The 23,210-nt window shown below is 34.3% G+C and overlaps 1 protein-coding gene across 3 annotated transcripts; it reads right to left on the bottom strand.

Annotated features, from left to right (window-relative positions):
• Window positions 1-2,193: 2,193 nt before the first annotated feature.
• LOC149797692 (uncharacterized) lies at window positions 2,194-22,787 on the bottom strand. 3 transcript variants are annotated; one of them, XM_089962616.1, is made up of 5 exons: window positions 22,678-22,787; window positions 15,383-15,541; window positions 14,475-14,676; window positions 12,744-12,889; window positions 2,194-10,604 (listed from the first exon to the last, which is right to left on the bottom strand). In XM_089962616.1, exons 1-5 carry the CDS (start codon window positions 22,687-22,689, stop codon window positions 10,581-10,583), a joined length of 543 nt encoding a protein of 180 aa, XP_089818742.1. In that variant the 5' UTR covers window positions 22,690-22,787; the 3' UTR covers window positions 2,194-10,580. The 3 variants fall into 3 exon arrangements, with proteins under 3 accessions (XP_089818742.1, XP_089818743.1, XP_089818744.1); XM_089962617.1 differs by having other exon boundaries at window positions 14,475-14,634; window positions 22,678-22,786; XM_089962618.1 differs by lacking the exon at window positions 12,744-12,889.
• Between the last annotated feature and the right edge of the window lie 423 nt (window positions 22,788-23,210).

Below are 23,210 nucleotides of genomic sequence, written 5' to 3'. Positions count from 1 at the left end.
AAGTACCTGTTAAAGATCACGTCTACCCAGTGTGACCCTGACGACAACCAATCATTTTACTCTAAGAAATAAAAAATAAAAGAAATTGTTTACATCTTAAACACGAGGTCCCATCATGACCTCGTCAACAACCAATCATTTTAAAATAAAAAAGAACTTGTTTACGTGGTTCCTACAAATTTTTAATCAAGGTCAGGATCTAGATCAACACCTGGTGTTTATAAAACAAACAGTCAAGGTCAAACTATTTTCTGAAAAAAGTATCATCTCTAGTGAATAAATTTACATTACAATATCATGTAATGAAAAATAATTTTTAAAAAACTGACACACATTTAAATTGAAATAAATATATATTAAATCAGATACAATTAAATCAAATAATTAAATAAAATATACATAACAACCAGGAACTCCTTATCGATACGGAAAAGGTCTGAGACTGTCAGGAACACTTCGTTAATCTTTCCAATGTCAAATTGTGATTTACTTCATGCTGCTAATAAAATTAAATATAAAAAAATTTCAGATTTTTTTATACACCATCAATTACCCAAACAACAAAACAATACTGAAACAGGACGTATTAATCTTGATAATAGTTTTGGGCCTAGTACTCACTGGCTGCATATGCGTTTGATCCACGTGGATTTGTTTATTTTGATTTGTATCTTGTTCCAATATCATTGATATTACTCTGCGCTATCGTGATTAACTCTGATAATGATTTAGGATCTCTGATAACATCTAATCGTTTATTAATCGTTTCAATGTCTGCCATAGCTGTTTTAATATTGCCGATTTTTTTGTTAATTGCAGACAGTTTTAGGTCAGCAGTCAACGGATTTCCAAAGAATTCCTCTGCGATTTCATTATTTTTTCAAAAATGTCTACGAAGATTTATAAACATATTTACGTGAACTCATACTCAGCTCGCAGCGTTGTTAATTTACTGTATTATAGTTATTGTCTACATATGTTTTGTTGCGGTATTTTCATCAGATGTTGGATCTCTTAAAGCAACTATTTTATTTCCATTCATGCTGAGTTCACCTGACATTATATCATCGATAGATCGCAAACGATTAGCAACACTTTTCGCAATTTCATTTCTAATAGTTGCTATTGATAAACTTGAATCTGATTCTACCTCTGTAAGTAAATACTGGAATGTTATCCTCAGTAGCACCGAGAACTCTACGAACTATATATTTCCATTTAATGTTACTCGTCTTTAAAACACTGTATTTATCCTGAAAAATAACAACTTCTCGGTAAAATCCAGATAGGTTCATAATACTGACAAGTTCATCTTTAGTTGCGTAAGTTGACAAATCAATATCATCTTCTTTTTCTTGTCATTAATAGAAGATCTTCCATAAATATCTACCATTATACTTTAAGATCTGTTTAAAACGCTTAACGGCTACTTGTATACTCGTGCACGACTTTATGAGGTGGTGATGTTCATTTTGATATAGCGTCGAGTAATATACCCTACTATTATCTTTATTGGCGAGTTCGAATAACAAGTAATGTGTATGATCACTTGTCCTTATAACATCTGCTGTATGCACAACGGCTTCAATAGAACACTGACAGATTTTCATTTCCCTAAATAGAGCCTCTATTCCCTACTGGCAGCCTCACTGATTTGACCGCTTCTGTCCATTCTTGCCCTCAAACTGGTTTCAACCGGATAACCAAAGCGTTAAGAATGTTTAATTACTGTGCAAATAACACTGCATAGCCATATGGTTGTTGTGACAGTGCACATCGCAATTAATAAAAGGAAGAATTGTTGATTTAGCGGTGTTTATTGATAATGGAATATAGTAGAGTTGTAATACATGAGGATTATCCCAATCGTCAGGTAACTGAAAATAGTCTTTTTTCTCTTTGCAAAAGCTACACATAAAAACCACCCTGAATAAAACTGACAAAATTTTGTTTCATCTCTCTCTCTCACACTGTAAAAATACAAGTTGCACTTAATTTCTTGACAATGTGGACTCGTATCGTTGCGTACAATTTACTAATAAATAATACCTATAACTAGTACATGTTCAAACCATCTTAATCTTTTTGCCAACATTACACAACATAACAGCTACAATACATATGCTCTAAATGCAGACGAACTTGCACACTGAGACATAAAACTCTCTCTCTCTCTCACTAATAACAAATATCTTGCTGAGTACTTTTATTTTTATTGTAATTAGAATGAGACATAAATATACGTTTACTTTGTATGTTTGTACCATTAGGTTGTTGAGTAGCGTGTGTTCCAAAGAACTTGTTTAGGTACAATCCCTTTATTTTTCATACACGGTCAATACCACCAAATTATAATTATTTATTTTGCATATACTTTTTTGTAAACAAAAATTAATATTATTTTTTTGTATAAAAAATTACATGAAATAAGGTACATTTAATAACAATGTGACAAAACTATCTATTCCACAATTATTTTTTCCTGTAGGTATTCTAAAAAAAAAAAAAAAATTTTTATGAATTAAATATTGTTAGGACTGGTCACATAATAATCAATTGAATATTCACAAGTGTTGCATTTCACAAAATACAATATAATCTTGCTAAAATAACATTAATGTTTTAAATTTATTATTATTTTAAAAAGCATTTAAAAAAATTCGGATTTTTTATATATATTAATCATCATGTTATTGGTGGCCATGATGATTGCACATTATCATGATCAAAATCAATAGAACATGCGTTCTCTGACCCGCTGTTAGAGGCATGCCTTTAAAATCAAACAACATTATTCACCTGGTAATATAGAGCTTCAAACAACATTATTCACCTAGCAATAAAGAGATTCAAACAACATTACAGTGTGACCCCGCTATAGCGCACTCCGTTATAACGCGAATTCGGATATAACACGGTCATGGCATGGCTCCAGAAATTTCATATACAAATCCTTTTTCTTGTGAAGAAAAAAAGTCTTAAAAAGTATGAAAAAACCGTAAAAAGCTGTTTATCATTTTGGGGAAGAGATCGTGTATGAATAATACAAGACGATCATGGCCTGGCTCCTGAAATTTTATATCTATTTTTCTCGTACACGAAAAAGTATTTTTTTCTTCTTAAAAGTAAGAAGAAAAAAATGCATAAAAAGTTTATTCTGGAATCGCGTAGGTCTTCGCCAATATCGCAAACTTGGATTGATTTTCCTTATTGGCTGCAAAACATACCATGTGGCTTTTTTTTTATTTGTTGGCAACATTGTTGGCTGTTTAAACTTTTATATACAACCATTGCTTTGGAGTGCAGAAATTCAGAGGCCCTATGAAAGGAAGCCGCAAACTGAATACAAAATGCACTGAAATTTATATATTGTTACATAAACAAATTCTTTGTCCATACTGACAAACCATCTAAACAGTGCATTGTGATATCATAATCTGCTTATCCTGACATCTAGTATGAGTTCTGTATGCTGTGAAATATCCGCTTTTTTTCTGTTAACATTTCTGGTAATGGAGATCAACCGGTCGAGGCATTGTCTCATAATCTATCTTTCATTGGATTTTCAGCCACTCGCTAGTAATTAATATATTTACAAAGACTGACATTTGTATGTGGATGGTAAGTAAAACTCCTCTTCGTTTCACTCAGAATTAAATCCTTCAGAACGCTCACGTTTTCTGTAATAATCCCTGTCATCAGGACACCTGTGTCTCCATTGACCCTTTGTTAATTTTCAGACGCATACGTGAAAGGCAGCATCACGCTGCTACCACAAATGTTAAAAAAAAAATATATAAAAAATACATCTTACTTATTGATTTATTCAGTAGGCATGGAGGGACAGTAACTAGAATAGTCTAAACGACGGCCAATTCCTTTTTAAAAATGTACCCAGATAAAATAGTTTGCTGAAATTTCAAAGGAAACAGATTACCGCTGAAGCACCGACTGCTATGAAAACGTACTCAGCAAATGGAAAAATACCAGTCTCAATCATGCAATGCAGTTATTTGATGTTGCCGCCACAATAAGAAATGGGCATTTGTTTGGTTCTCCAAAGCTGTCCTTTAGCGGTGACTTCAATAGCGCATGCACCCTTCATCAAAGAAAGCCGACAACAACCTTTCAATAACAGCAAGGAACTTTTCTTCAAGGGAAGTCAGTACATGTACCAAACTTAAATAAAAGTGATGGAATCTGATGGATTTTTGCATTTTCCAACGTGACTGGAACACGTTAACTGTGCTGTGAAAGTTTCATTTTTGTAGGGAAAAAGTTTATGCTAACGGCGGCTTAAAGTGCAAACTAACCTTTACCGACTTGGAACGTACTTTAAAGTAAATGTGCTTCGTCATTTGTTACGTGATTGTGCTATATTTTTCCACTGAATTCAGACCAATATGACCTGTTACAAAATTAATGAATATTTTAAAGCTGTGCGTGTGCATATTTTCGATGGAATCACTTGTATTGTGGATTCAATGTATATGATGAGGTTCGCAGGTGAGTACACAGTGCTGATACTCTATTCATGCTATACATTAGACATTTATATATAAACAGGATTCACGTATATGTACCAATTCATGGTTCTCTAAATAAACTATTATATTATGTCTTCTCTGTTTTCACTACAGGTATATTTCTCATTTAATATATATTAATTCATAATGGTAACTGTGCCGACGAAGCACGTATTTTACCGCCTGCATTTATTACCCACACACACACCCAATTTTGTTTTTTTGGGGGGTACATTTTCTTCAGTTAACTGACTTGGTTGCATATAACACGGTTCGCTATATAATGTGGTTGGATTTTATGGCTCCTAACTACAGTGTTATAGCAGGGTCACACTGTATTCACCTGGCAATAAAGAGCTTCAAACAACATTATTCAACTGGCAATAAAGAGCTTCAAACAACATTATTCACCTGGCAATAAAGAGCTTCAAAGGCAATATAGAACTTCAAACATTACTATTCAATTGGCAATAAAGAGTTTCAAACAACATTCATTTGGCAATAAAGAGCTTCAAACAGCATTATTCATCTGGCAATAAAGTTGTTGTTGTTATAGGGTTTAACACCATTTTAAGCACAAGACAGGCTATACATGACGGCCAGTATAAATGGTGGAGAAAGAACCAGAGAAAACCCAGGAATAACCCACTGACCCACAAGAAGCTACCAGCAAGCTTTCTCACATACCTACACTGGCCGAGCCCAAGACTTGAACCCACGCAGACAGAGGTGAGATGGCAGTGATCCATAATGGTGAGTGCTTGAGTGCTTTAGACAACTCGGCCGGCATAAAGAGCTTCAAACAATATTATTCATCTGGCAATAAAAATATTCAAACAGCAATAATCATCTGGCAATAAAAACTTTGAACAACATTATTCATCTCTTCAATAAAAAGCTTCAAGCAACATTATTCAACTGGAAATAGAAATCTTCAAACAACATTATTTATGTGGCAAAAAAAGCTTCAAACAACATGATAGTTCTGATAGTAAAAACCTCAAACAATATTATCAATCTTCTAGAATGGATGTTTTCATTAAGGAACAAGTTTTTAGAAAATGAAACTTGTCACAGAGTTTATGTAGACGGCTTTATAACCTTGTTTACCTGAGAAATTACTCATTCATGCTTTAAGATCTTGAAGCAGAATTGGTCATATTGTTGTGTTCAGTATTTTGAATTGGGTTAGAATTATTAATTCAAATTATTATCCTCTGGAATTATAAAATGCTCCATAATATTCTTGGACAGAGACAATAATTTGAAATTATAGAATTCTGACAAAAATATCTTGGATTATATTACTATGATTCAGCAAAAGAACGATGGCACATTATTATACTTCAAGCCATTGGTACATTAGTACATTCAAGACTACAGGCAAATCAACACCTTCAGCATTGGATTTTATTTGAAGTACCACTGGAATTTTATTAGAACTATATTCATTAGGACTTGTGGTAAAACTTCATCGACTATTTGGGACTTAATTCGCATTTCTTTAAGTTCTTTTGAAAGCTTCCCTTTGTCTTCTAAGGAAATAAATTATTTGTTGAATTTTACAAAACTTGTTGATTTTCGCTCTTTTCTATTACTTAGTTTAAAAACAGAATATTTTGCCTTCTATGATATTTAATTTTTAGAAATAGTTTTATTTTTTAAATAAGGACAAGACTATTGGAAGAGCATCTGGGAACCACTAATAATGCTGGGGCCTTTTTTACATTAGAATAGTAAGATGTCTTCTTACTACAGATTTTTTGCACACCTGAAGGGAAATTAGGACTGGAATTGACTAAAATAGAATTGCTGATTTGTACTAATGATAAGAAATCCATCACAAATGGCAATGATATAACATTCCCATGGCAAAGAGGAAACTCTACTAAACATACAAAGGTCAACATAACAGCACATGACTGAAAAAATACCAACCAAACAAATTTAGAAAGAAGAAACTGAAAACGAAATATTTGGTTCATCAGGAGTAGTATATGCAAATGACGGCATGGAGTTCAGTTAGTCCTACAATGTAGGACATCAACCCTGATATTTTTTGGGGGGTCACCCAAAAACTTAAATATCAGGGTTGAAGTCTTCATTACGAGACTAGAGTTCAATGTCAGAAATGACATGTTCAAGGAAAAATTAAGAAATAACCATGAAGACTTTCTTGAATATTACAAAAAATATGTAATACTGAAAATTGGAAACCACTGTATAGAAAGCAAAAGGTGAGATATAGACTAATGAAAACACAGGGTCAATGAATCACCAGCTGAAAACTCAATAATATGAAACTCCATGAAAACTGGCAACCTTGTTCTCGAGCTTTACAAAGTCGTATGAGTCCAGATAACAGATATGCAGCATGCCATCGATTGTACAGGCTTCAGCTTGGCTCCAAGATTTGGCACTAATAAACTGGCGCAGGCAGCGTGGCATACCAGACAGAAGCCATTACAGGTGTAATAGAAAGGATGTATTTGAACAAACATGGACCGTCAGTTGAAAATTGCTTATTCAGGAGTCCATTCCAGCTGTGTGCTTGCCTTGTCTTGGTCAAATAGGAACAATGTTCAAATGTGAACAACTTGATTTTGATTAGATGCATTGGCTTGCCACTGCATCCCAGTGTATCCCCCAGAGGTGTAAAATTGAGGGTAAAAAAAAAACCTTGGTGTCAATACTGGGGGGTCAAATAAAAAATGTGAGGGTCAAATATGTACTGACAAATTTTCATATGACTCGTACTTTTTTAGATTGAAATAGGATATTGCAACTTGCACAAAATTCTCTCTCTCTCACTCTCTCTCTCTCTCTCTCTCTAAACATACAAATAAACCAAACATGTACAATTAACAAACAAATGCATTCTCCATTCAAAGAATACTTTTATTAGGTCATTTTTCTTTTAAAGTCATACTTTTAACAGTCTCCTGAAGCAATATTATAGCCCAACACATTACATACAAGCCAATACAAAAACCCAAATAAATCTCTTTTACCAAATGGGAGTTAATTTACTGCCTTTCATAAAATGTGTACTATCATAGGTTTCTTTTTACTTTGTCCTATAACACATTTATCCAAATATCAAGGAGGATAATGATTCATCTTCTTTCTATAAGTTACACTTGAACTTTAAGATCTCTCTTTTACTGCTGCAAAGTTAAAAACCAACAAAATCTGCAATGACCTGCTGACTAATTCAAATAGCGCATTTGTCTCTGCAAGTTTACTGATTTCTTTGTTGTGAAAGAATGTCTTAGGTTATAATGTGTTCTCCAGATATCTTGTGGCGAACGAGGGCAGATTTTTAAAAATTATAAAACCTGTCACGAAAGGATTATTCACTTTTGCAGTCTTTGCAATCACACGATCAGTCAAGGGAATTATTTTCTCCATTTTTCATTAAAGTTAGATCCACAGTTACTCTTTTGTGTTCTGCTTCTTTCACTTTCTTCGCTAATGATTTTTAGTGCACAACGTTTGAATCCGGAGATCACTTTCTAGTGCAACAAGCATTGAGGTTAAACATCTAGATGACAGCTTGCTGAGCTCGAGGGAAATCGCAAGAAGCTGACAAGATTAGGGGAAGCTACTCCATCATAACATTGCCTATGCTAGTCTGGTTCACTGTATCGTATGTTCCCCGCGTTACAACCTGCTATACAAATAGAGGAGTGCAAGGCAGGGAGTAAACAAAGCGGGGGACCAGTCAATGCCAGTACTCGAAGTATGTACGATGCCATCAATCGTCCAATGCACTGGGTATTAAATAAATTCTGATCACATTATGAAAATCCTTTGCGTAAAAAAAAACGCATGGTAACAAAATGTCTGCGTCAATTTTCTCCAGCGTGTGTCCCTGACGCACAAACATGCGTAAAGGGAAACACTGGCATCCACTGAAATATCTGTTCGATCCACCAAAATGTATATACGGTTAACATATCAGAACATCAGCTAGCAAAGATGGACTTCCCAGAGGCAATGTTTTTGTCTGTGCCTGCTCCCTATCTAGCAGCTGACAGTGAAAAGTTGCACAAAAGGTTGGAATGGAATATTTTTAGTTGGTTTTGGACTTAACAGGCAATACATCTTTGATCATTGGTACATCTCAACAGGTGATACATATCTGATCATTGGTACATCTCAATAGGTGATACATATCTGATCATTGGTACATCTCAACAGGTGATACATATCTCATCATTGGTACATCTCAACAGGTGATACATATCTCATCATTGGTACAAGGCCTCCATCAGTTGCTTATTTTAATACAGACACTTGTTATTGCCCTTGTAGTATAGGAACAAGAATTTCCTCTGACAATGTGTATTGTGTACTTTTCTGGCAGTCAGAACCAGGTCGGTTTGTCATAAATACTTGCTTTAGGAACTATTTTTCTGGGTTTGAGTGGAACAGTGTATGCTAGGTGGTTCTGTTTCATGCTCCACTGATAAAAGGAAGAAATAAACAACAGTTTCACGGAAAAGTGCTGTTGAAAATGTGTTCACTTGGACATATTGACATGTTAAATAGAAGATTCTGAAATTCATTATTCTACAGAAATATTTTACAGGAGGCCTAAGCAAATGTAATACTTCTCAGCTCAATTTAAAAGTGAAACTAAAATTACTGACAAAGGATGCCACTGTCATCAATGGATTTCTCTTTAAGAAGATGCAGGATTCGACTTAAGGATAAGTACTCTTGTTAGTCATTTTTAAAAGTTTCTTTAATGTCATATTCAAAGGTTAATAGGGTAAATTCTTAAAACTGATACATCTTTAAACATATAAGCATAAACAAACACAAAAACAGGCAAGCTCCAGATTGGAGGCAAAAATTAATAATTCAAGTTTTATTCAACAAAATATGGTGACATGATTTCCCACTCTCAATATTCATAATTATTTTATAGAAAATAGGGGAAATTTGCTTGAAACGAGTCAATAATGGATATATTTCATCAAGTGGGTGAAAATACTTCAGTGTTTCACCCACTCAGTGAAATACATCTGTTACATGTAGCAAGCAATTTTTTTTCTTTCTAAGTATAATTTCAATTACAGTGCAGATGACTTTTGGAAAATGATTAGTAAATTATATGAATATATGTGCATTTTTGAAAAAGAATCAATGTTTGCCTTATATTTTTCGGTTACGAAACAAATTACTAGAATAAATTACACAACAACACATTTATTTGTTGCACGAAAATCAAATCACTTCTTTGAAATTAGAATACAAACTTGCTTTTTCCATTTTGTAATGCAAAGCTATGTTATTGGGTTATCTTCAAGAAAATAATTCTTGTTCATCACCTGAAAGATGGACCAAAGAAACCAACTTGAAAACAAACTTTTGAAAATATCTGAAAAGTAAATAGTCTGTTCAATAACTTAACAAGTTTGTATATGCTACTACTCTATTAAGCTTTATGCTATCATACATAATTGTGTACGGATTGTCAAAAGACAATATATAACAATTATTTCTTTAGATATTTAGGTTAAAAATGACATTAACCATAAAATGCAAAATAAACGGTTACACATTACATGCAAAGATATTATACTCACTTTTCAGCTGACCTTCATCTGGGAGCAATACACAAATCCTAGCATGTAAACAAGGGACTTAATATGACTGTGTCCAAGTTTATACTTAGGAAGCATGTAGGCAAGGAATATCTAGTTTAGCTTTGAATTAACATTGACTAATTCCTCACCTCACAGTTCTTACTATACAAGTACTTTTTCCTCATTTCACACATGCTTCTTGTATTTTCATACAGGTTCATTAATAAACATTTGATCCTTACAGTTTCACTTACACCTCATGAAATGCAAATATCTGACAGTATCTGTGATGCATTCTGACGACAGCTCAGAATCCAATTTCTTCAAGTACGTATCTTGGCTCAAATTTATTAATACTGCTGCAGTCCTGGATGCTTATAGGCATGGTTCACTTTACAGCGCTGCACTCATCCTGTACTACTGTGCCAGCTTGTCTGGAAGATGTATGGCACCATATTCATCTTGTACTCTGTTGGTTTGTCTGTAAGATAATGCATCCAAGTAGAATTATTTTTTGAAAATGTCTCTAACCACAGTTAATAACATTCGAGATAAAGAAAATGTCTTAACTATACCATCCTTTAATTTTGTGTGCAACTTGAAGGAATCAAGGAATTACACATTCTTTTCAATATTAATTTATTTCATTAGCTCAGTTCCATTTCAAATATAAAAATATGTCCCATTACACTTAAATAAGTATATGACCATATTCCACTCCCTTTTTTCATTTCATCTTTAAAAAACACACCATACAACATTCCATTTTTATTTAAACAAACTTTAACAAATTTCTCCAGTGCTTTCCACATTCAGCATTCCTTGGGTTGCCATTGCATTATAACATTTCATTGCTTTCTTTCTTTCTGTCCATAGGAATGTCCTTACTCCATCAATGATTCTGTGAATGTCTCAGTTTCTTTGGTTTTCTGTTCTCATTATCAAAACTAGATGTAGCTACTGATATCTTTTGGCAAGTCTCACAAGAGTTGCTCTCATCTACAGCCTTGATGCATCAAGGAAAGTTGCCATCGTAATAGTACACATGATAATCACTTGAAAAGGGAACTGTACATGACACCAAATAACCGCCGATTTTATGATAATTAACATGGCAGGTTGGATAATTCCAAAATACAAAATAAATCCTAAAATCTTGGCACTATTTATCTAATTACAGTAATATGACAACATGCAAGTGTTCCAAATATTGTGTTTAGGATTTCTAATATGATGGATTAAAACTGCTGAGTTAGCATACCAAAGAGAGGTGTCAAAGCACACACCTGTTTAATTAGTCTTTTGCTCAATTAACAGGTGTCATAATCTCCATGTCTGCTAGGTCTGACCAATGTGGCTTCACCTAATCTCATTAAAATCACTTGAAGTTTGTTTGATAGTGCATACATTACATGATTGATACTCTCTTTGTGGAAACAGATCAATTAAAACAGAATTTTGCTCATTTAAAGACTTGTCTACCAAGGACTCAGCTACTTAAATTTTCATGCATCCAAAATTGAAAAGTACATATAATTTTATGTGGATTTCAGTATCCTGAAGAAACCTGATATATACATGTTCTTGTACTATTTAAAATAAATTTTATAGATTTTTATGGCTTTAAAAGTATTATTCTGTCACAGTTTACCTATGTTTTATAAATTTAAATCTAGATTTAGTCAATGCTAAGGAAATCAAATACATAATTATTACTGATGTTATAAAGCAATTTATAATATGTTCATTTTTGTCAAATATTCAATGACAGAACAGAAATAAACTTGCAGATGTCAACACGCTGCTGAAATCTGATGTACTTCATGTAGAATTGGCACAGATAAATACAGTCCATAATCACAATTTTGTAGAATCAACAAAAATACCAAAATTTATTAATTCCAGATCAAATGGAAAAGTTGTTGCAATACGCATTCATTCACAATTATACAACTCCAAATTTCAATTTTAAGTAGAACAAAATGCCATTTTCTTTTGAAAGTTATGTCCAGTGCATGACAAGTTCAAATTTATCTGGGCAGAGTTATGTGCACATTAATAATGTTGTTTTTGTGTAATGATTAATCTGTGCATGTATATTTAGTTTGGAATATATGGCAAACATTCAATTACTTTGTTTCTTGCAGTGTAATTTTGTTTCTATAATTAAGCCTTAGGTAGAGTAAGAAAATGAGCATATAATAAAAAGGTTACTGCATTTGTATGGGAAAATATGAACTTGTTTTGTCAGATCGATATACTGCACTCCAAAGGTCGTGCAGTATTTCCATCTCAAACTTGTTCATATTTTCCCATACAAATGCAGTAACCTATAAAAACAGAATTGATTTAATTTGTAATAAAAACTCTCTTTTATCACACTGTACTAAATACAGCACTTCTCATAAATTGATGCACTTAATCTGCACTCCTCTTTATCCTGGTACATTATACAGCAATGTGAGTTTTAGTTTAAATGTACAGCAGAACTTCGATTATCCTTCTGGGTGCGGGACCAAGACCATGATGGATATGAGAATAGACGGATAATAGAAAATGTACATTGGCCGGATAATTGAAGTTTTACTGTAGTACATCATAATCATAAATAGCTGCAAACCTCTCTAAGACTGAAATCAAGATCTTTGTTTGGGAAAGAAGTATCTTTGTTGATCTTCACTAAACCTGCACAGTCTACATCTTGTGACTGGGGACTACTGGGTTGTCCTGATTTTATTCTCTTGAAATAAAGACGGCAAGAGGCACCTAAAATTTAGATTAATTCTTTCTTAGAAAGTGCAAGGATATTGTTGCAAATACTGCTAGCTGCTTACATAATTGTAATTTTAATATTTTTGCATAATTTTTTTATCCAAACCCTCATTAGATGAGTACTATAAGAATATAAATACCATGGCTACATGTTGTTGTTGTTGTTGTTGTAGGGTTTAACGCCATTTATAAGCACAAGATAGGCTATACATGGCGGCCAGTATAATTAGTGGAGGAAAAACCCTGGAAAACCCCGGGAAGAACCACCGACCCACAAGAAGCTCCTAGCAGGCTTTCTCATGCACCAATGTTAGCCAAGCATGAGACTCGAACTCACGCAGACAGAGGTGAGATGGCAGTGATATGTAACAGCGAACGCCTTAGAAAACTCGGCCACTCTGGCCCCCCCCCATGGCTACATGTAAAGGTGGTATAGACAGTACACACTGATTGATTGATTATATTTTTGTGGCACACCAGCACTGTTAGGCTATTTAGTGCCATACAAAAGATTATATGTAGGATCATTTAAAAGTGGTACAAGGTTTTATATCGACCAGTGATGTAAAACCAAAGAGTTGAAGGCAAAATGATAAGATGGTAACGGTAAGAAATAAAGCTTCCTGATCAACAGGGAATGTAAAAGGTTTATATCAATGAAGTTAGATGAAATGGTATTGAAAATAAGGGATAGTATAGATATTATATAAAAATGCTCAAGATGATGGCATAAAAGTTATAACTTAGAGTAAATGTTTACTTCTTTCAGGAATTCTATTATACAAGTGATGTTTATTATATCAGAAAGTTCCTTCATGTCATGCACATTGTAATACTGATAGCGCATAGGTTGCAGGTCAAAACACTATATCATAAAGTGCTTAACAGTGAATGGTTCATTGCGCGATACATGCTCTGGTGGTTCTTCACCTTTTAGTATGTGGGAGTGGGTTATATTCATATGACCAATTTGAATTCCTGCAATGACTACCTCCTCCCTATGGATGGACAGTACACACTGGACAGTATGAAACTACAGTAAGGAACTTAAGGAAAAATATAAATATCATTCATGTCAGATCATATATATGCCCAGTACATGTATATATTGCTAGAAGGTGAGATTCTAGCCCCCCAGACCATTATCACAAACCATATGATTTCATTTCATCATGTTTTGGAAGGACATATGTGAACATCAATAGTTCCTACGCTACAGATGTAACAAGTTGAATAAAACTGCATAAGTTATTCAATGCTATGACTTGCACCTGTATGGGGTACAGGCTGGAGACGGGTGACAATCCGTTGCTACACCTATTTGATGCACACAAGAATATTTTGTTTCCATGCACTGTCAAATACTGCAGGTGGAATTTTGAGTCATTTTTAGGATAATGAAGATACAATTCATACCATATCATACAATTATCAGTGTCATGTTTAGGATAATGAAGATAAGATTCATACCATATCATACAAGCATCGGTTATAATATTATTTATAAGGACATACAATTTGTTAAGCTTCTGTATAACACCACAATATGTAACTAATTTTGTCTTGAAGAAGCATTTACCTGTTCTTGATGTTGAAAATTTGTTATTTAGTTCTTCTGCACACTTCTCCCAGAATCTTTTGGAATGAAGTTTTGTTTCAGCTGTTATCTGAAGCAGTAATTTTGTTTCTGATTCACTCCATTTGCTTTTGATTCCCAGTCCAAGTAATAAATTCTCATTCTGCAACATAATTTTAACATGATCTTGGCATGTTGGTGGTGTCTTATAGAAAGAAAAAAAAACAACATATAATAACAGACTTCTGAAAACTTTACAAATTGCTTAACGCAATAAAAAACAGACATGATGAATACATTTCATAAGGGCTAATCCATTAAAACACACTGGGGGAGGGGCAGGTGACAGTTTTTAAAAATCTATGCATAAGTGTCCTTTTTTATGGGTGGCTGTAAAACTGGTGTAAATTACTTCTATGTGAGGGTGGTATAATTTCAAACTGCCCTCCATCCCCGCCCTTGATTATGTTTTAATGGAATAGCCCTAACTATTTTAGGCCAAAATTATGCAGATTTTACATTACCTAACTTTAAATCCAAACCCATTTACATCACAACACGATTGAAAGGCCATCTGGTCCAAAATATGCAAATAAGTTCAAACTGAACTGAATAAAAAAGACCAGCTTTATTCAGGAATCATTTGCCTTTCCCATGGGTGGGTCTCACAACATTGTGTTTTTCTGTTCAATCACTTCACATGCAGTAATTGAATGAAGCACACGTTTGAGTAAGGATTCATACTAATTAAATCTTGTTAAAGTATAAATTCCATCTTTATAAAGACCAATTTACCATGACATGAGTATCCATATATAATAACATATATAAAATTTGGTAACCACTTTCATGCAATGAACAGTCAAGGTTTCAATTATTAGAATGCAGAAAAATGTTCCATGGAAGTATACCTGATATGTAGAACATTCTGACATAACATATTGAGTGTCAGCAGCTGGGGGCTTTCTCTTCTTTGTCCCTATTATGGAGTAAGTATGGTCGGAGACTTGGAGAACCAATGGCGCCATGTTCAATATGTTCTTTCTTTTCTTACAATAGCTATGGTAAATCTACAGAGAAAAAGAAATAATATGAGAAATGATAATTCTATATTAATCTCTGAAGGCAATATTGGCTGGTTTTCATGCTTCTAATAAACCTTAGCCCTTAAATAAATAAGACAAATGATGAGAAAATATTTTGAATTTGTTGTACTCCTGAGGACATTGATAAAAGAGGAATTATATGCATATGCAGTACTCTCAGGGAACCGAGCTTTAGGATCAAATACACATGAAATCTCAAAGGACGCACCGTTTCTCATCTTAAAATTTCCCCGTGACTCACTTTTTTTTTCCGTTGGATGCTCCCCCTTTACATATTTTGGTCAGCCATGGCCAATCTTCAGAATAGCCAAAGGTTTGACTTACATAAACAAGCACAAAGCCAGTGTGACTAATTAACTGTTATTCATTCTCACTACACTGCTCCCTCGATAACTCGTGCCCGGATAACTCGTGATCCCGCTTATAACGCGGTGTCCATCTTGGCTCCCAATTTTTTCCAGTTTAAATGTATTTAAAATATCTTTAAAATATGCTGAACATGAAAAAATTACGATACGAATTGATAAATTAAACCTTGATACATTGCTCATTTTATCATTGAAAATGGTGATTAATGCCCGTAAAAATATAATCCATATTTTGAAATTTGCAAGTTCTAAAGAAGAATTAATTTCAGAGATCTCGAAAACGCTTAATTACGCATATTTGGATGCCAATTTTTTATCTGGGACGCAGAAAATCACTGAGGCGGGAGTCCTCCGTATGCATGTAATAGGTGCGCGGGAAAATTCAAAGATTTGCCGGTCCTGTTTCAGCCACCTGCTTTGTGGGAAAATGTGTTGATCAGTTAACTGTGCTGATATTTACAATGGCAGAATTCAGTGACTGAAAGACTCTCTGATGTACTGTTCCCATTTTATAAGAGTACATTAAAAAAAAAAAAAGAACATGATGCAACAGCTAGGGGGCTAGTTCAAAGGCTTTGACTAGCAGCTGAGTGAGAAAATGTACTGATATTTAGTGATTGACTTCAGAGGCAGAAAGACCCAGTTTTAAAATCCTAGCGAGACCTCTGTTTAAAGATATCATATATTATGTAAGTTTTTATGATAAATAGTTGTCAGTATACTGTAAATAAACAGTCTGGTGAAATAGCGATCAATGAAAACTTCTGGTAAATGCCAACAGGTGGCAACTGAGAATGAAATAAACACTAATTAAACATCTTCCTGTGTGAAAGTCACGTTCTAATCCTTTAATTCCGTTTCAGTGTAAACATTATAATCACAACATATTCTATTCATCTAAAACATGAAAAGAGTCAATCGACCGTCACATCGAAACCCGTGAGTACTTCTGTGAGAACCTAATTACATGTACATGCCGGCTTTGTTTTGATCAACAACTTGGGGAAGTGTTTGTTGCATTTAAAAAGATCGATTACAAGAGACCTCGGGTGCTGGATTAAGGGTCTTGGAGCTGCCTTTGATGTAAAGCAAAACAGTAACAGAGACAACGACGATGATAGTGACTTCGAATGTTTCAGTGAAACTGATGTCACTAATGCCGAGGCTGTTTGGGAGAAATTCGTACAGACTCATGGTCCTGAGATGGGCGTTTCTCTTGATGATATGGAGGAGTGGATTTGTGCTGACAATGATTGCCCCACAGCCGAATACATGTCAGATGAAACTATAATTATTTCTATAGCGAACAAATTTGCAGCAGAAGACAATTCTAACTGGAGTAACACAAGTGTTGAAAGTGATGCAGATGCAGATGTTGCACCCCCCACCCCTCTGCACAGGAAGCAATCAAATATTTTGATATTGCCATAAGGTGGCTGGAGACCCAAAATGTTGACTACGTAAAGCTCATGCAGTTGAGAAATCTGAGGGATCTTGCTCGGCAGCAGAGAAACCAAGAAGTAACACACACACAAAAAATAACTGATTTTTTTCAAAAAGTGAATTGATATTTGTCAAGCGTGGCACAAACAGCAAGTATTAACGTGTTCTAATTTACGTTGTTTTAAATTTGTAGACCAATTACTTCTATCACATTCAAAAATATTTATCTATCGTTTGATCGACACTGTTTCTCGAAAAGAGTCGATCTTTTGTATATAAAAAACGTCTAATTTGGATCAAACAATAAAACTAGAATGTATCCAATTCAACATAAAAATTAGTGACATAGTACACAATGTGTGAAGTGGTACACATGTTAAGGGAATGGAAACCACGTGGAATAATGTTTTTGATGATCGCCTCAATATACTGTAATTTATCCTGAAATTAATGTTGTCCTATGAGGAAATAATAAAGTACACCATTAAGAAGAGATATTTATTAACATTTAGTCTCAGAACGATTATAAAGTGAGTATTCAACAGTATAATCTGCCTAACCCCCCCCATTTCTCCGTTATGTCGTCAATCACTTTATTGGTTTTGGGCCTATTTTATAGGTCCCTCGATAACTCGCGCCTCACTTATAGTGCGGTCGATGTTTCTGGACCCCGATGTGCGCGAGTTATCGAGGGAGTGGTGTATTATTATCTTGAAGGCTACTCTGACATATTAAAAAAACAATGTTCTTTCAGTGCATGTTTAATCACTCAGAGGTTTCTCTAGGATTTAAAACTAGGAGTCCAGGACTCCCATTTTGGTAAAAATAGGAGTCCCAGCAGCAAAAGTTGCAGTCCCCTCCAGGGGTCAAGTTAGACTTGAATTTTATGGAGAAGTGACTTCTCTTTTTGGTCAGAACAATTAGTGGGCACAAGGCTAGAAACACAAATATATATATATATATATATATATATATATATATATATATATATATATATATATATATATATCTGTGTGTGTGTTCTCTTATTTCAATTAAGCCCTCTATTTCACAGTATTCATATTTGCATTTAACTCTGGATTTAAGAGATCCTTTATTTTAAAGTAGACAATTTTCTGAGTTTCTTTGGCCATATGACTCTAAAAGAGAATAACACAAATTACAGTGCAAGTTTTTAAACTTCTTTTATTTATATATACTTTGTAAAAGTTCATATTAATGGCATTTTCAAAGATTTCTAATGTGTTTGAAACAAACCCTGTCCCGTGTACATGAGGGTAAATGCACATGTCTTGCAATCATTCTGTTCATCCTCATTTCTTCATTGCAGATAAAACATTTCTTTGTTGCAGTTGAAACATTACCGTAACTATTGATACACAACACATTGAAATGCAAAAGTTTACAGACATGTCTCCTTTATAGTTGGTATATGAACTAAACCCTTCTTTCCTAAAAAATCAAGATGGACATGAGTGCATCTATTTTTATAAAGAAAGGTTTCCATAATGTAACCACTCAATTTAATTTCATTACAACAGTCCATTGACAGGATTGCAAATTTATGGTTTATTTATTTGTCTACATACTCAATGTAATTTTAAGCAATGGTTAAATAGTATAGATCTGCTTTGCTGCTTTTTTTCCATATTTTCACAAATATGTGTTAAGTCAGAAAACAATTTAGACCATAAAACGCATCTTGCAGATTCCACAACATACTACATAACATTGTCCCATACGTTTCTGCATTTTAAAGTTAAATCTTTAATAAAATAATACCCAGGCTTTGCTTTCAATGAATTTTATATTTTTCTGAATATATTTGCCTGATGATTTACAAAAATAGACAATCTATAATAAACTGGTATATCCCAGACTTAGCGATGTCCACCATTATTTCCCATTAGGCCTACTCGTTCACTTAGTTTCAAACTAATTTTATGACAAAACAGTGTACAAGAGGCAGTTAATATATTTCCAGATTACTGATTCTGATCTTAAAACACAAATTGTTATTTACACACTATTGTTAAAGTTTCCAAACACAAGTTTGTATGTTTTTATCATCAAAGGATAGCAAGTGGAAATTGGGCAGTGATAAAAAAGGGTTATTGGTGAATCAGCTATCAAAACACACGCTTGTGAATGGGCAAGAGTTTGTATGTCAATGTAACTGATATCAAAACTAGGCCTAGCTACTGATGTCTTGACGAATACATTTCGCTAGAATACTATAACTGGGCTAAGGAGAGGGGGCATCTCAAAAAGTATGGTCAGTCAATGTACCTCTTAAAAAATGACAGGATGAAGCCGTTGTCGCTTTCGTAGCAGAAGGTGATGTTTACATTTTTTTAGGCGACTTAGAAGTCAACTTCGCTTGGCAGCGTGACCCCTGGCTCTCCCAAAAAACTATGAAAATTACAACAACCATTGGTTGCCATTGAGTTTAATTTCTATATTCTTTATAACACAGACATAACTCTTGTTTGTCCATCGGAGTGAGACTGAATTTTGTCAATCCCAGTAAGGACTTATTCTAAACACTAAGCTAGGCATCACACACTTTCTTACACTTAGCTACTGTCCCATCAGAACTATCATTATCAGCAGCTTTAGCATTCTTCTGAATCTCATTACAATCCTCGTAAGTTTGCCATTTAACCCCCAAATACTTATCCAAATTTGCGAATGGCATTTTGTCTAGCTCTACACGTCTTGATTCTGAGGTCATGTGCACTGCTTAAAGGTGCTACATTCGGAAATGAACACAATAAGGAAAGCAAAAGTTATTTATTTCATGTACTCTTTTAAATGATCACATGTTCATCTCTGAGTCTTTCTGCCTCTGAACTGAATCACTGTAGATATCAGTACATTTTTCCACCTGGACACCAGTCAAAGCCTTTGAACTTGCCGTCAAGCTATTGCATGATGTTCTTTTGACGTACTCTTATAATAGCAACATGTACACCAATGGGTCTTTCAGTCACTGAATTCTGTCATTGTAAATATCAGCACAGCTAACTGATCAACACATTTTCCCACAAAGTAGGTGGCTGAAGCACGACTGGCAAGTCTTTGAATTTTGCATCACACTTATTACATGTGTACAGAGGACTCCCGCCTCAGTGATTTTCTGCATCCCAGATACAAAATTGGCATCCAAATATGTGTGATTAAGTTTCCGAGAACTGTGACTCATGATTGATTCCCAAATATATAATGCCCTATTTTGTTGCAATGATGTTTACATTTTAAATATGTGACAACACAAATGTATCTCATTAAAGTAATCAAAGCTCTGAGAACTCACTTGTATGCCATAATAATATTAATAAATGCTATTTAAATACATGTATGTCTGATTTCTATAAGGCACAACAGTATCAATATAAAAAAGTATGAAAATGAGCCAACAAAATCTGTTTTGTATTTTTCTAGAAAAGGACATGTGATGAAAATGACAAAGTCAATAATGCCAACGCAAGGAACCAAATGTGGGACAAGTTCCACTTGACTGGTGATATTTGAGAATCAGTACCTAAAGCTTGTGTGAATTCAAATTCAAAGTTTCAAACTATCAGCTACATTGTACATATATTGTAGGTACTGTGACTGCTCCAGTGGCCTAGGTAGTTAGAGCATATGCCTCGGATGTGAGAGGTTGTAAGTTTGAACCATAGCTGAGTCATACCGAAGACTTATGGTACTACCTGATGCCTCGCTTGGTGCTTATCGGTCAGTATTAGGACTAGTTGGCCTGGTGGGACATGATGCTACATGTCTGCAGCATGATGCCCCAGTGCTAGATATCACTATATAACTGCCACACTGCAAACATCATAGTGATATGACTAAATTTGTTAAAGCTACATTTAGGTACCATACCTGTACCAAGATCAATTCATCTTTTCTACAATGTCCACATTACATCCCACCTTTATTCCTTTGGACCAACTCTTAAGGCACTTAATACTGTTTATTAATTAACAACTAAACAACATTCTCAATGATCATTCTTGGTATTGTACCTATAATAAAAGTCATAATGGTCATGTATTCATTCTGTAATGATTACACATACCTTTTAACTTTGATTACACATACCTTTAAATGAAGATTATTCACGTTACTTGATCCACATCCATCCTTCCATCTATCATCTTTCCATCTATTCTTTACACACCCCACATAATACATATGACAAAACTCAATGTTAAAGTACATGAACATTTTTGGATGATGTCAACCCAAAGATGCGATCCAGTACAAACTGGATTGAATGTCACACTGTCTGTGTGAAGTCACAATGAAAGATTTGCATGTGGAAAAAAAATTAAATTGTACTACCCTATACTGTGATAATAAGACCTGACATGCTCTTTTTCTTGACCCAGATTAACAGTTTTACAAATCCAAAGTTCTAAATAATTTTCATTTGGAAGTTTGTTGATGACAATTAAGGTACAGAGCATTCAATAATCAGGACTGAATATACCCGTTATACTATACTGGTATTAAATTTTAGGACAACTGTCAATATTTAATTTATGATGAGTAATTGCACCTACATCAGCACACTGACATATGCTTTAATTGTTCATGAATTTATTGTGGTTTATAATTTGCTGTTACAAATAATATATTTACATGTACGTTGTCAAAACTTAAAATTGTATTTATTTAAATATATTTACTCTTTAATGAGATATTATAAATGGCTAAAAATTTAAACCTGATATGTATTAAAATTTCTCATTCTTCTTTCTATTCTTTTGAGAGCAAGGGACTCACAGAAACGGACTGAAGACTCCTGAGTTCCATGAGTGAAGAGTCCAGAACTCCTCATCCTGAAACTCTGTTGATAGCCCATGAAACTTGGTATGGGCTCTGGCTGTCTATCGAAACTTAAACAGTGCTTGATGACAAATGGTTGATATTAAATGGAATACAAATTTATATAGAGTGTCAGTGGGAATGACAGACGTTCCTTAAATAAAAAGTATCACATGCTTGGAGGTAACTCTGCTGTCATGATCATATGCAATAATCTTAACCAACCCATGGTGATTCGTGTGTACTTTCTGACATCTTGGCATTATTGTTATTGAACTTAGTGAGCCATCACGCAGCCTAACAAGTGTTCTAAACACTTAAACTAACTCAACGATTTTCTCTTTAAAACAAAGAAAACTTTATTTGAGGCACGTTTTGCCATACTGAAAATGATAACATTATATCTCTAGTAAAACATACTGAAATGTTGCATTTTATAGCAAATCATACCATGATCGCCATTTTGCTTGCTTGCTTGATTCCGCCATTTGGGCTGCCTTGCCGTGGTTGCTGTTTCTACTGACAATCTAGTCTGGTTCCCTGATCTTACTTATATCCATTACTCTTCAAAATGAAGAGGAACAGAGTGGTTCGAAGTAAGGGAACCAGACTACCGACGACCCAGGGTGACCATAGAACACAATTAATTTTACTCTCTACATTTCTTTCTTAGTACTGACCTTTCCACTGTGTGACAATCAATACAAATCATATGTTAATCCAAACTACATTCAAAGATGACTCTACGGTGAAGTTCTTGTTAAAGGTTGACCTGCTTTTTTTTGAGATGCTATATATAGTCCTCCATGCAGCGAAATCAACCCACTACACTACCAAGATCATGGATAGTTCCAGCTGCAAAGAGCTCTTCGAGATTACTAACAAGTTAATGTCAAGGAACATATCAACACCACTTCCAACTACCTTCTCTCCAGTCGACCGTCCAGGCATGTTTGCAAATTTCTTCCGTGACAAGGTACAAA

Source organism: Sinohyriopsis cumingii, chromosome 6, assembly GCF_028554795.1.
Source record: "Sinohyriopsis cumingii isolate HCF-2022 chromosome 6, ASM2855479v2, whole genome shotgun sequence".
NCBI lineage: Eukaryota > Metazoa > Mollusca > Bivalvia > Unionida > Unionidae > Sinohyriopsis > Sinohyriopsis cumingii.
Note: the sequence above shows the minus strand (reverse complement) of the source record. Positions and strands in the feature narration are given on the sequence as shown.

Excerpts from the sequence above, each read along its gene's own strand:
- LOC149797692 (XM_089962616.1), bottom strand. Across the intron at positions 12,890-14,474 it reads ATTTTCAACATCAAGAACAG|GTGCCTCTTGCCGTCTTTAT; the intron begins GTAAATGCTTCT and ends TCTAAATTTTAG. Across the intron at positions 10,605-12,743 it reads TTGATTTCAGTCTTAGAGAG|ACAAACCAACAGAGTACAAG; the intron begins GTTTGCAGCTAT and ends ATTATCTTACAG.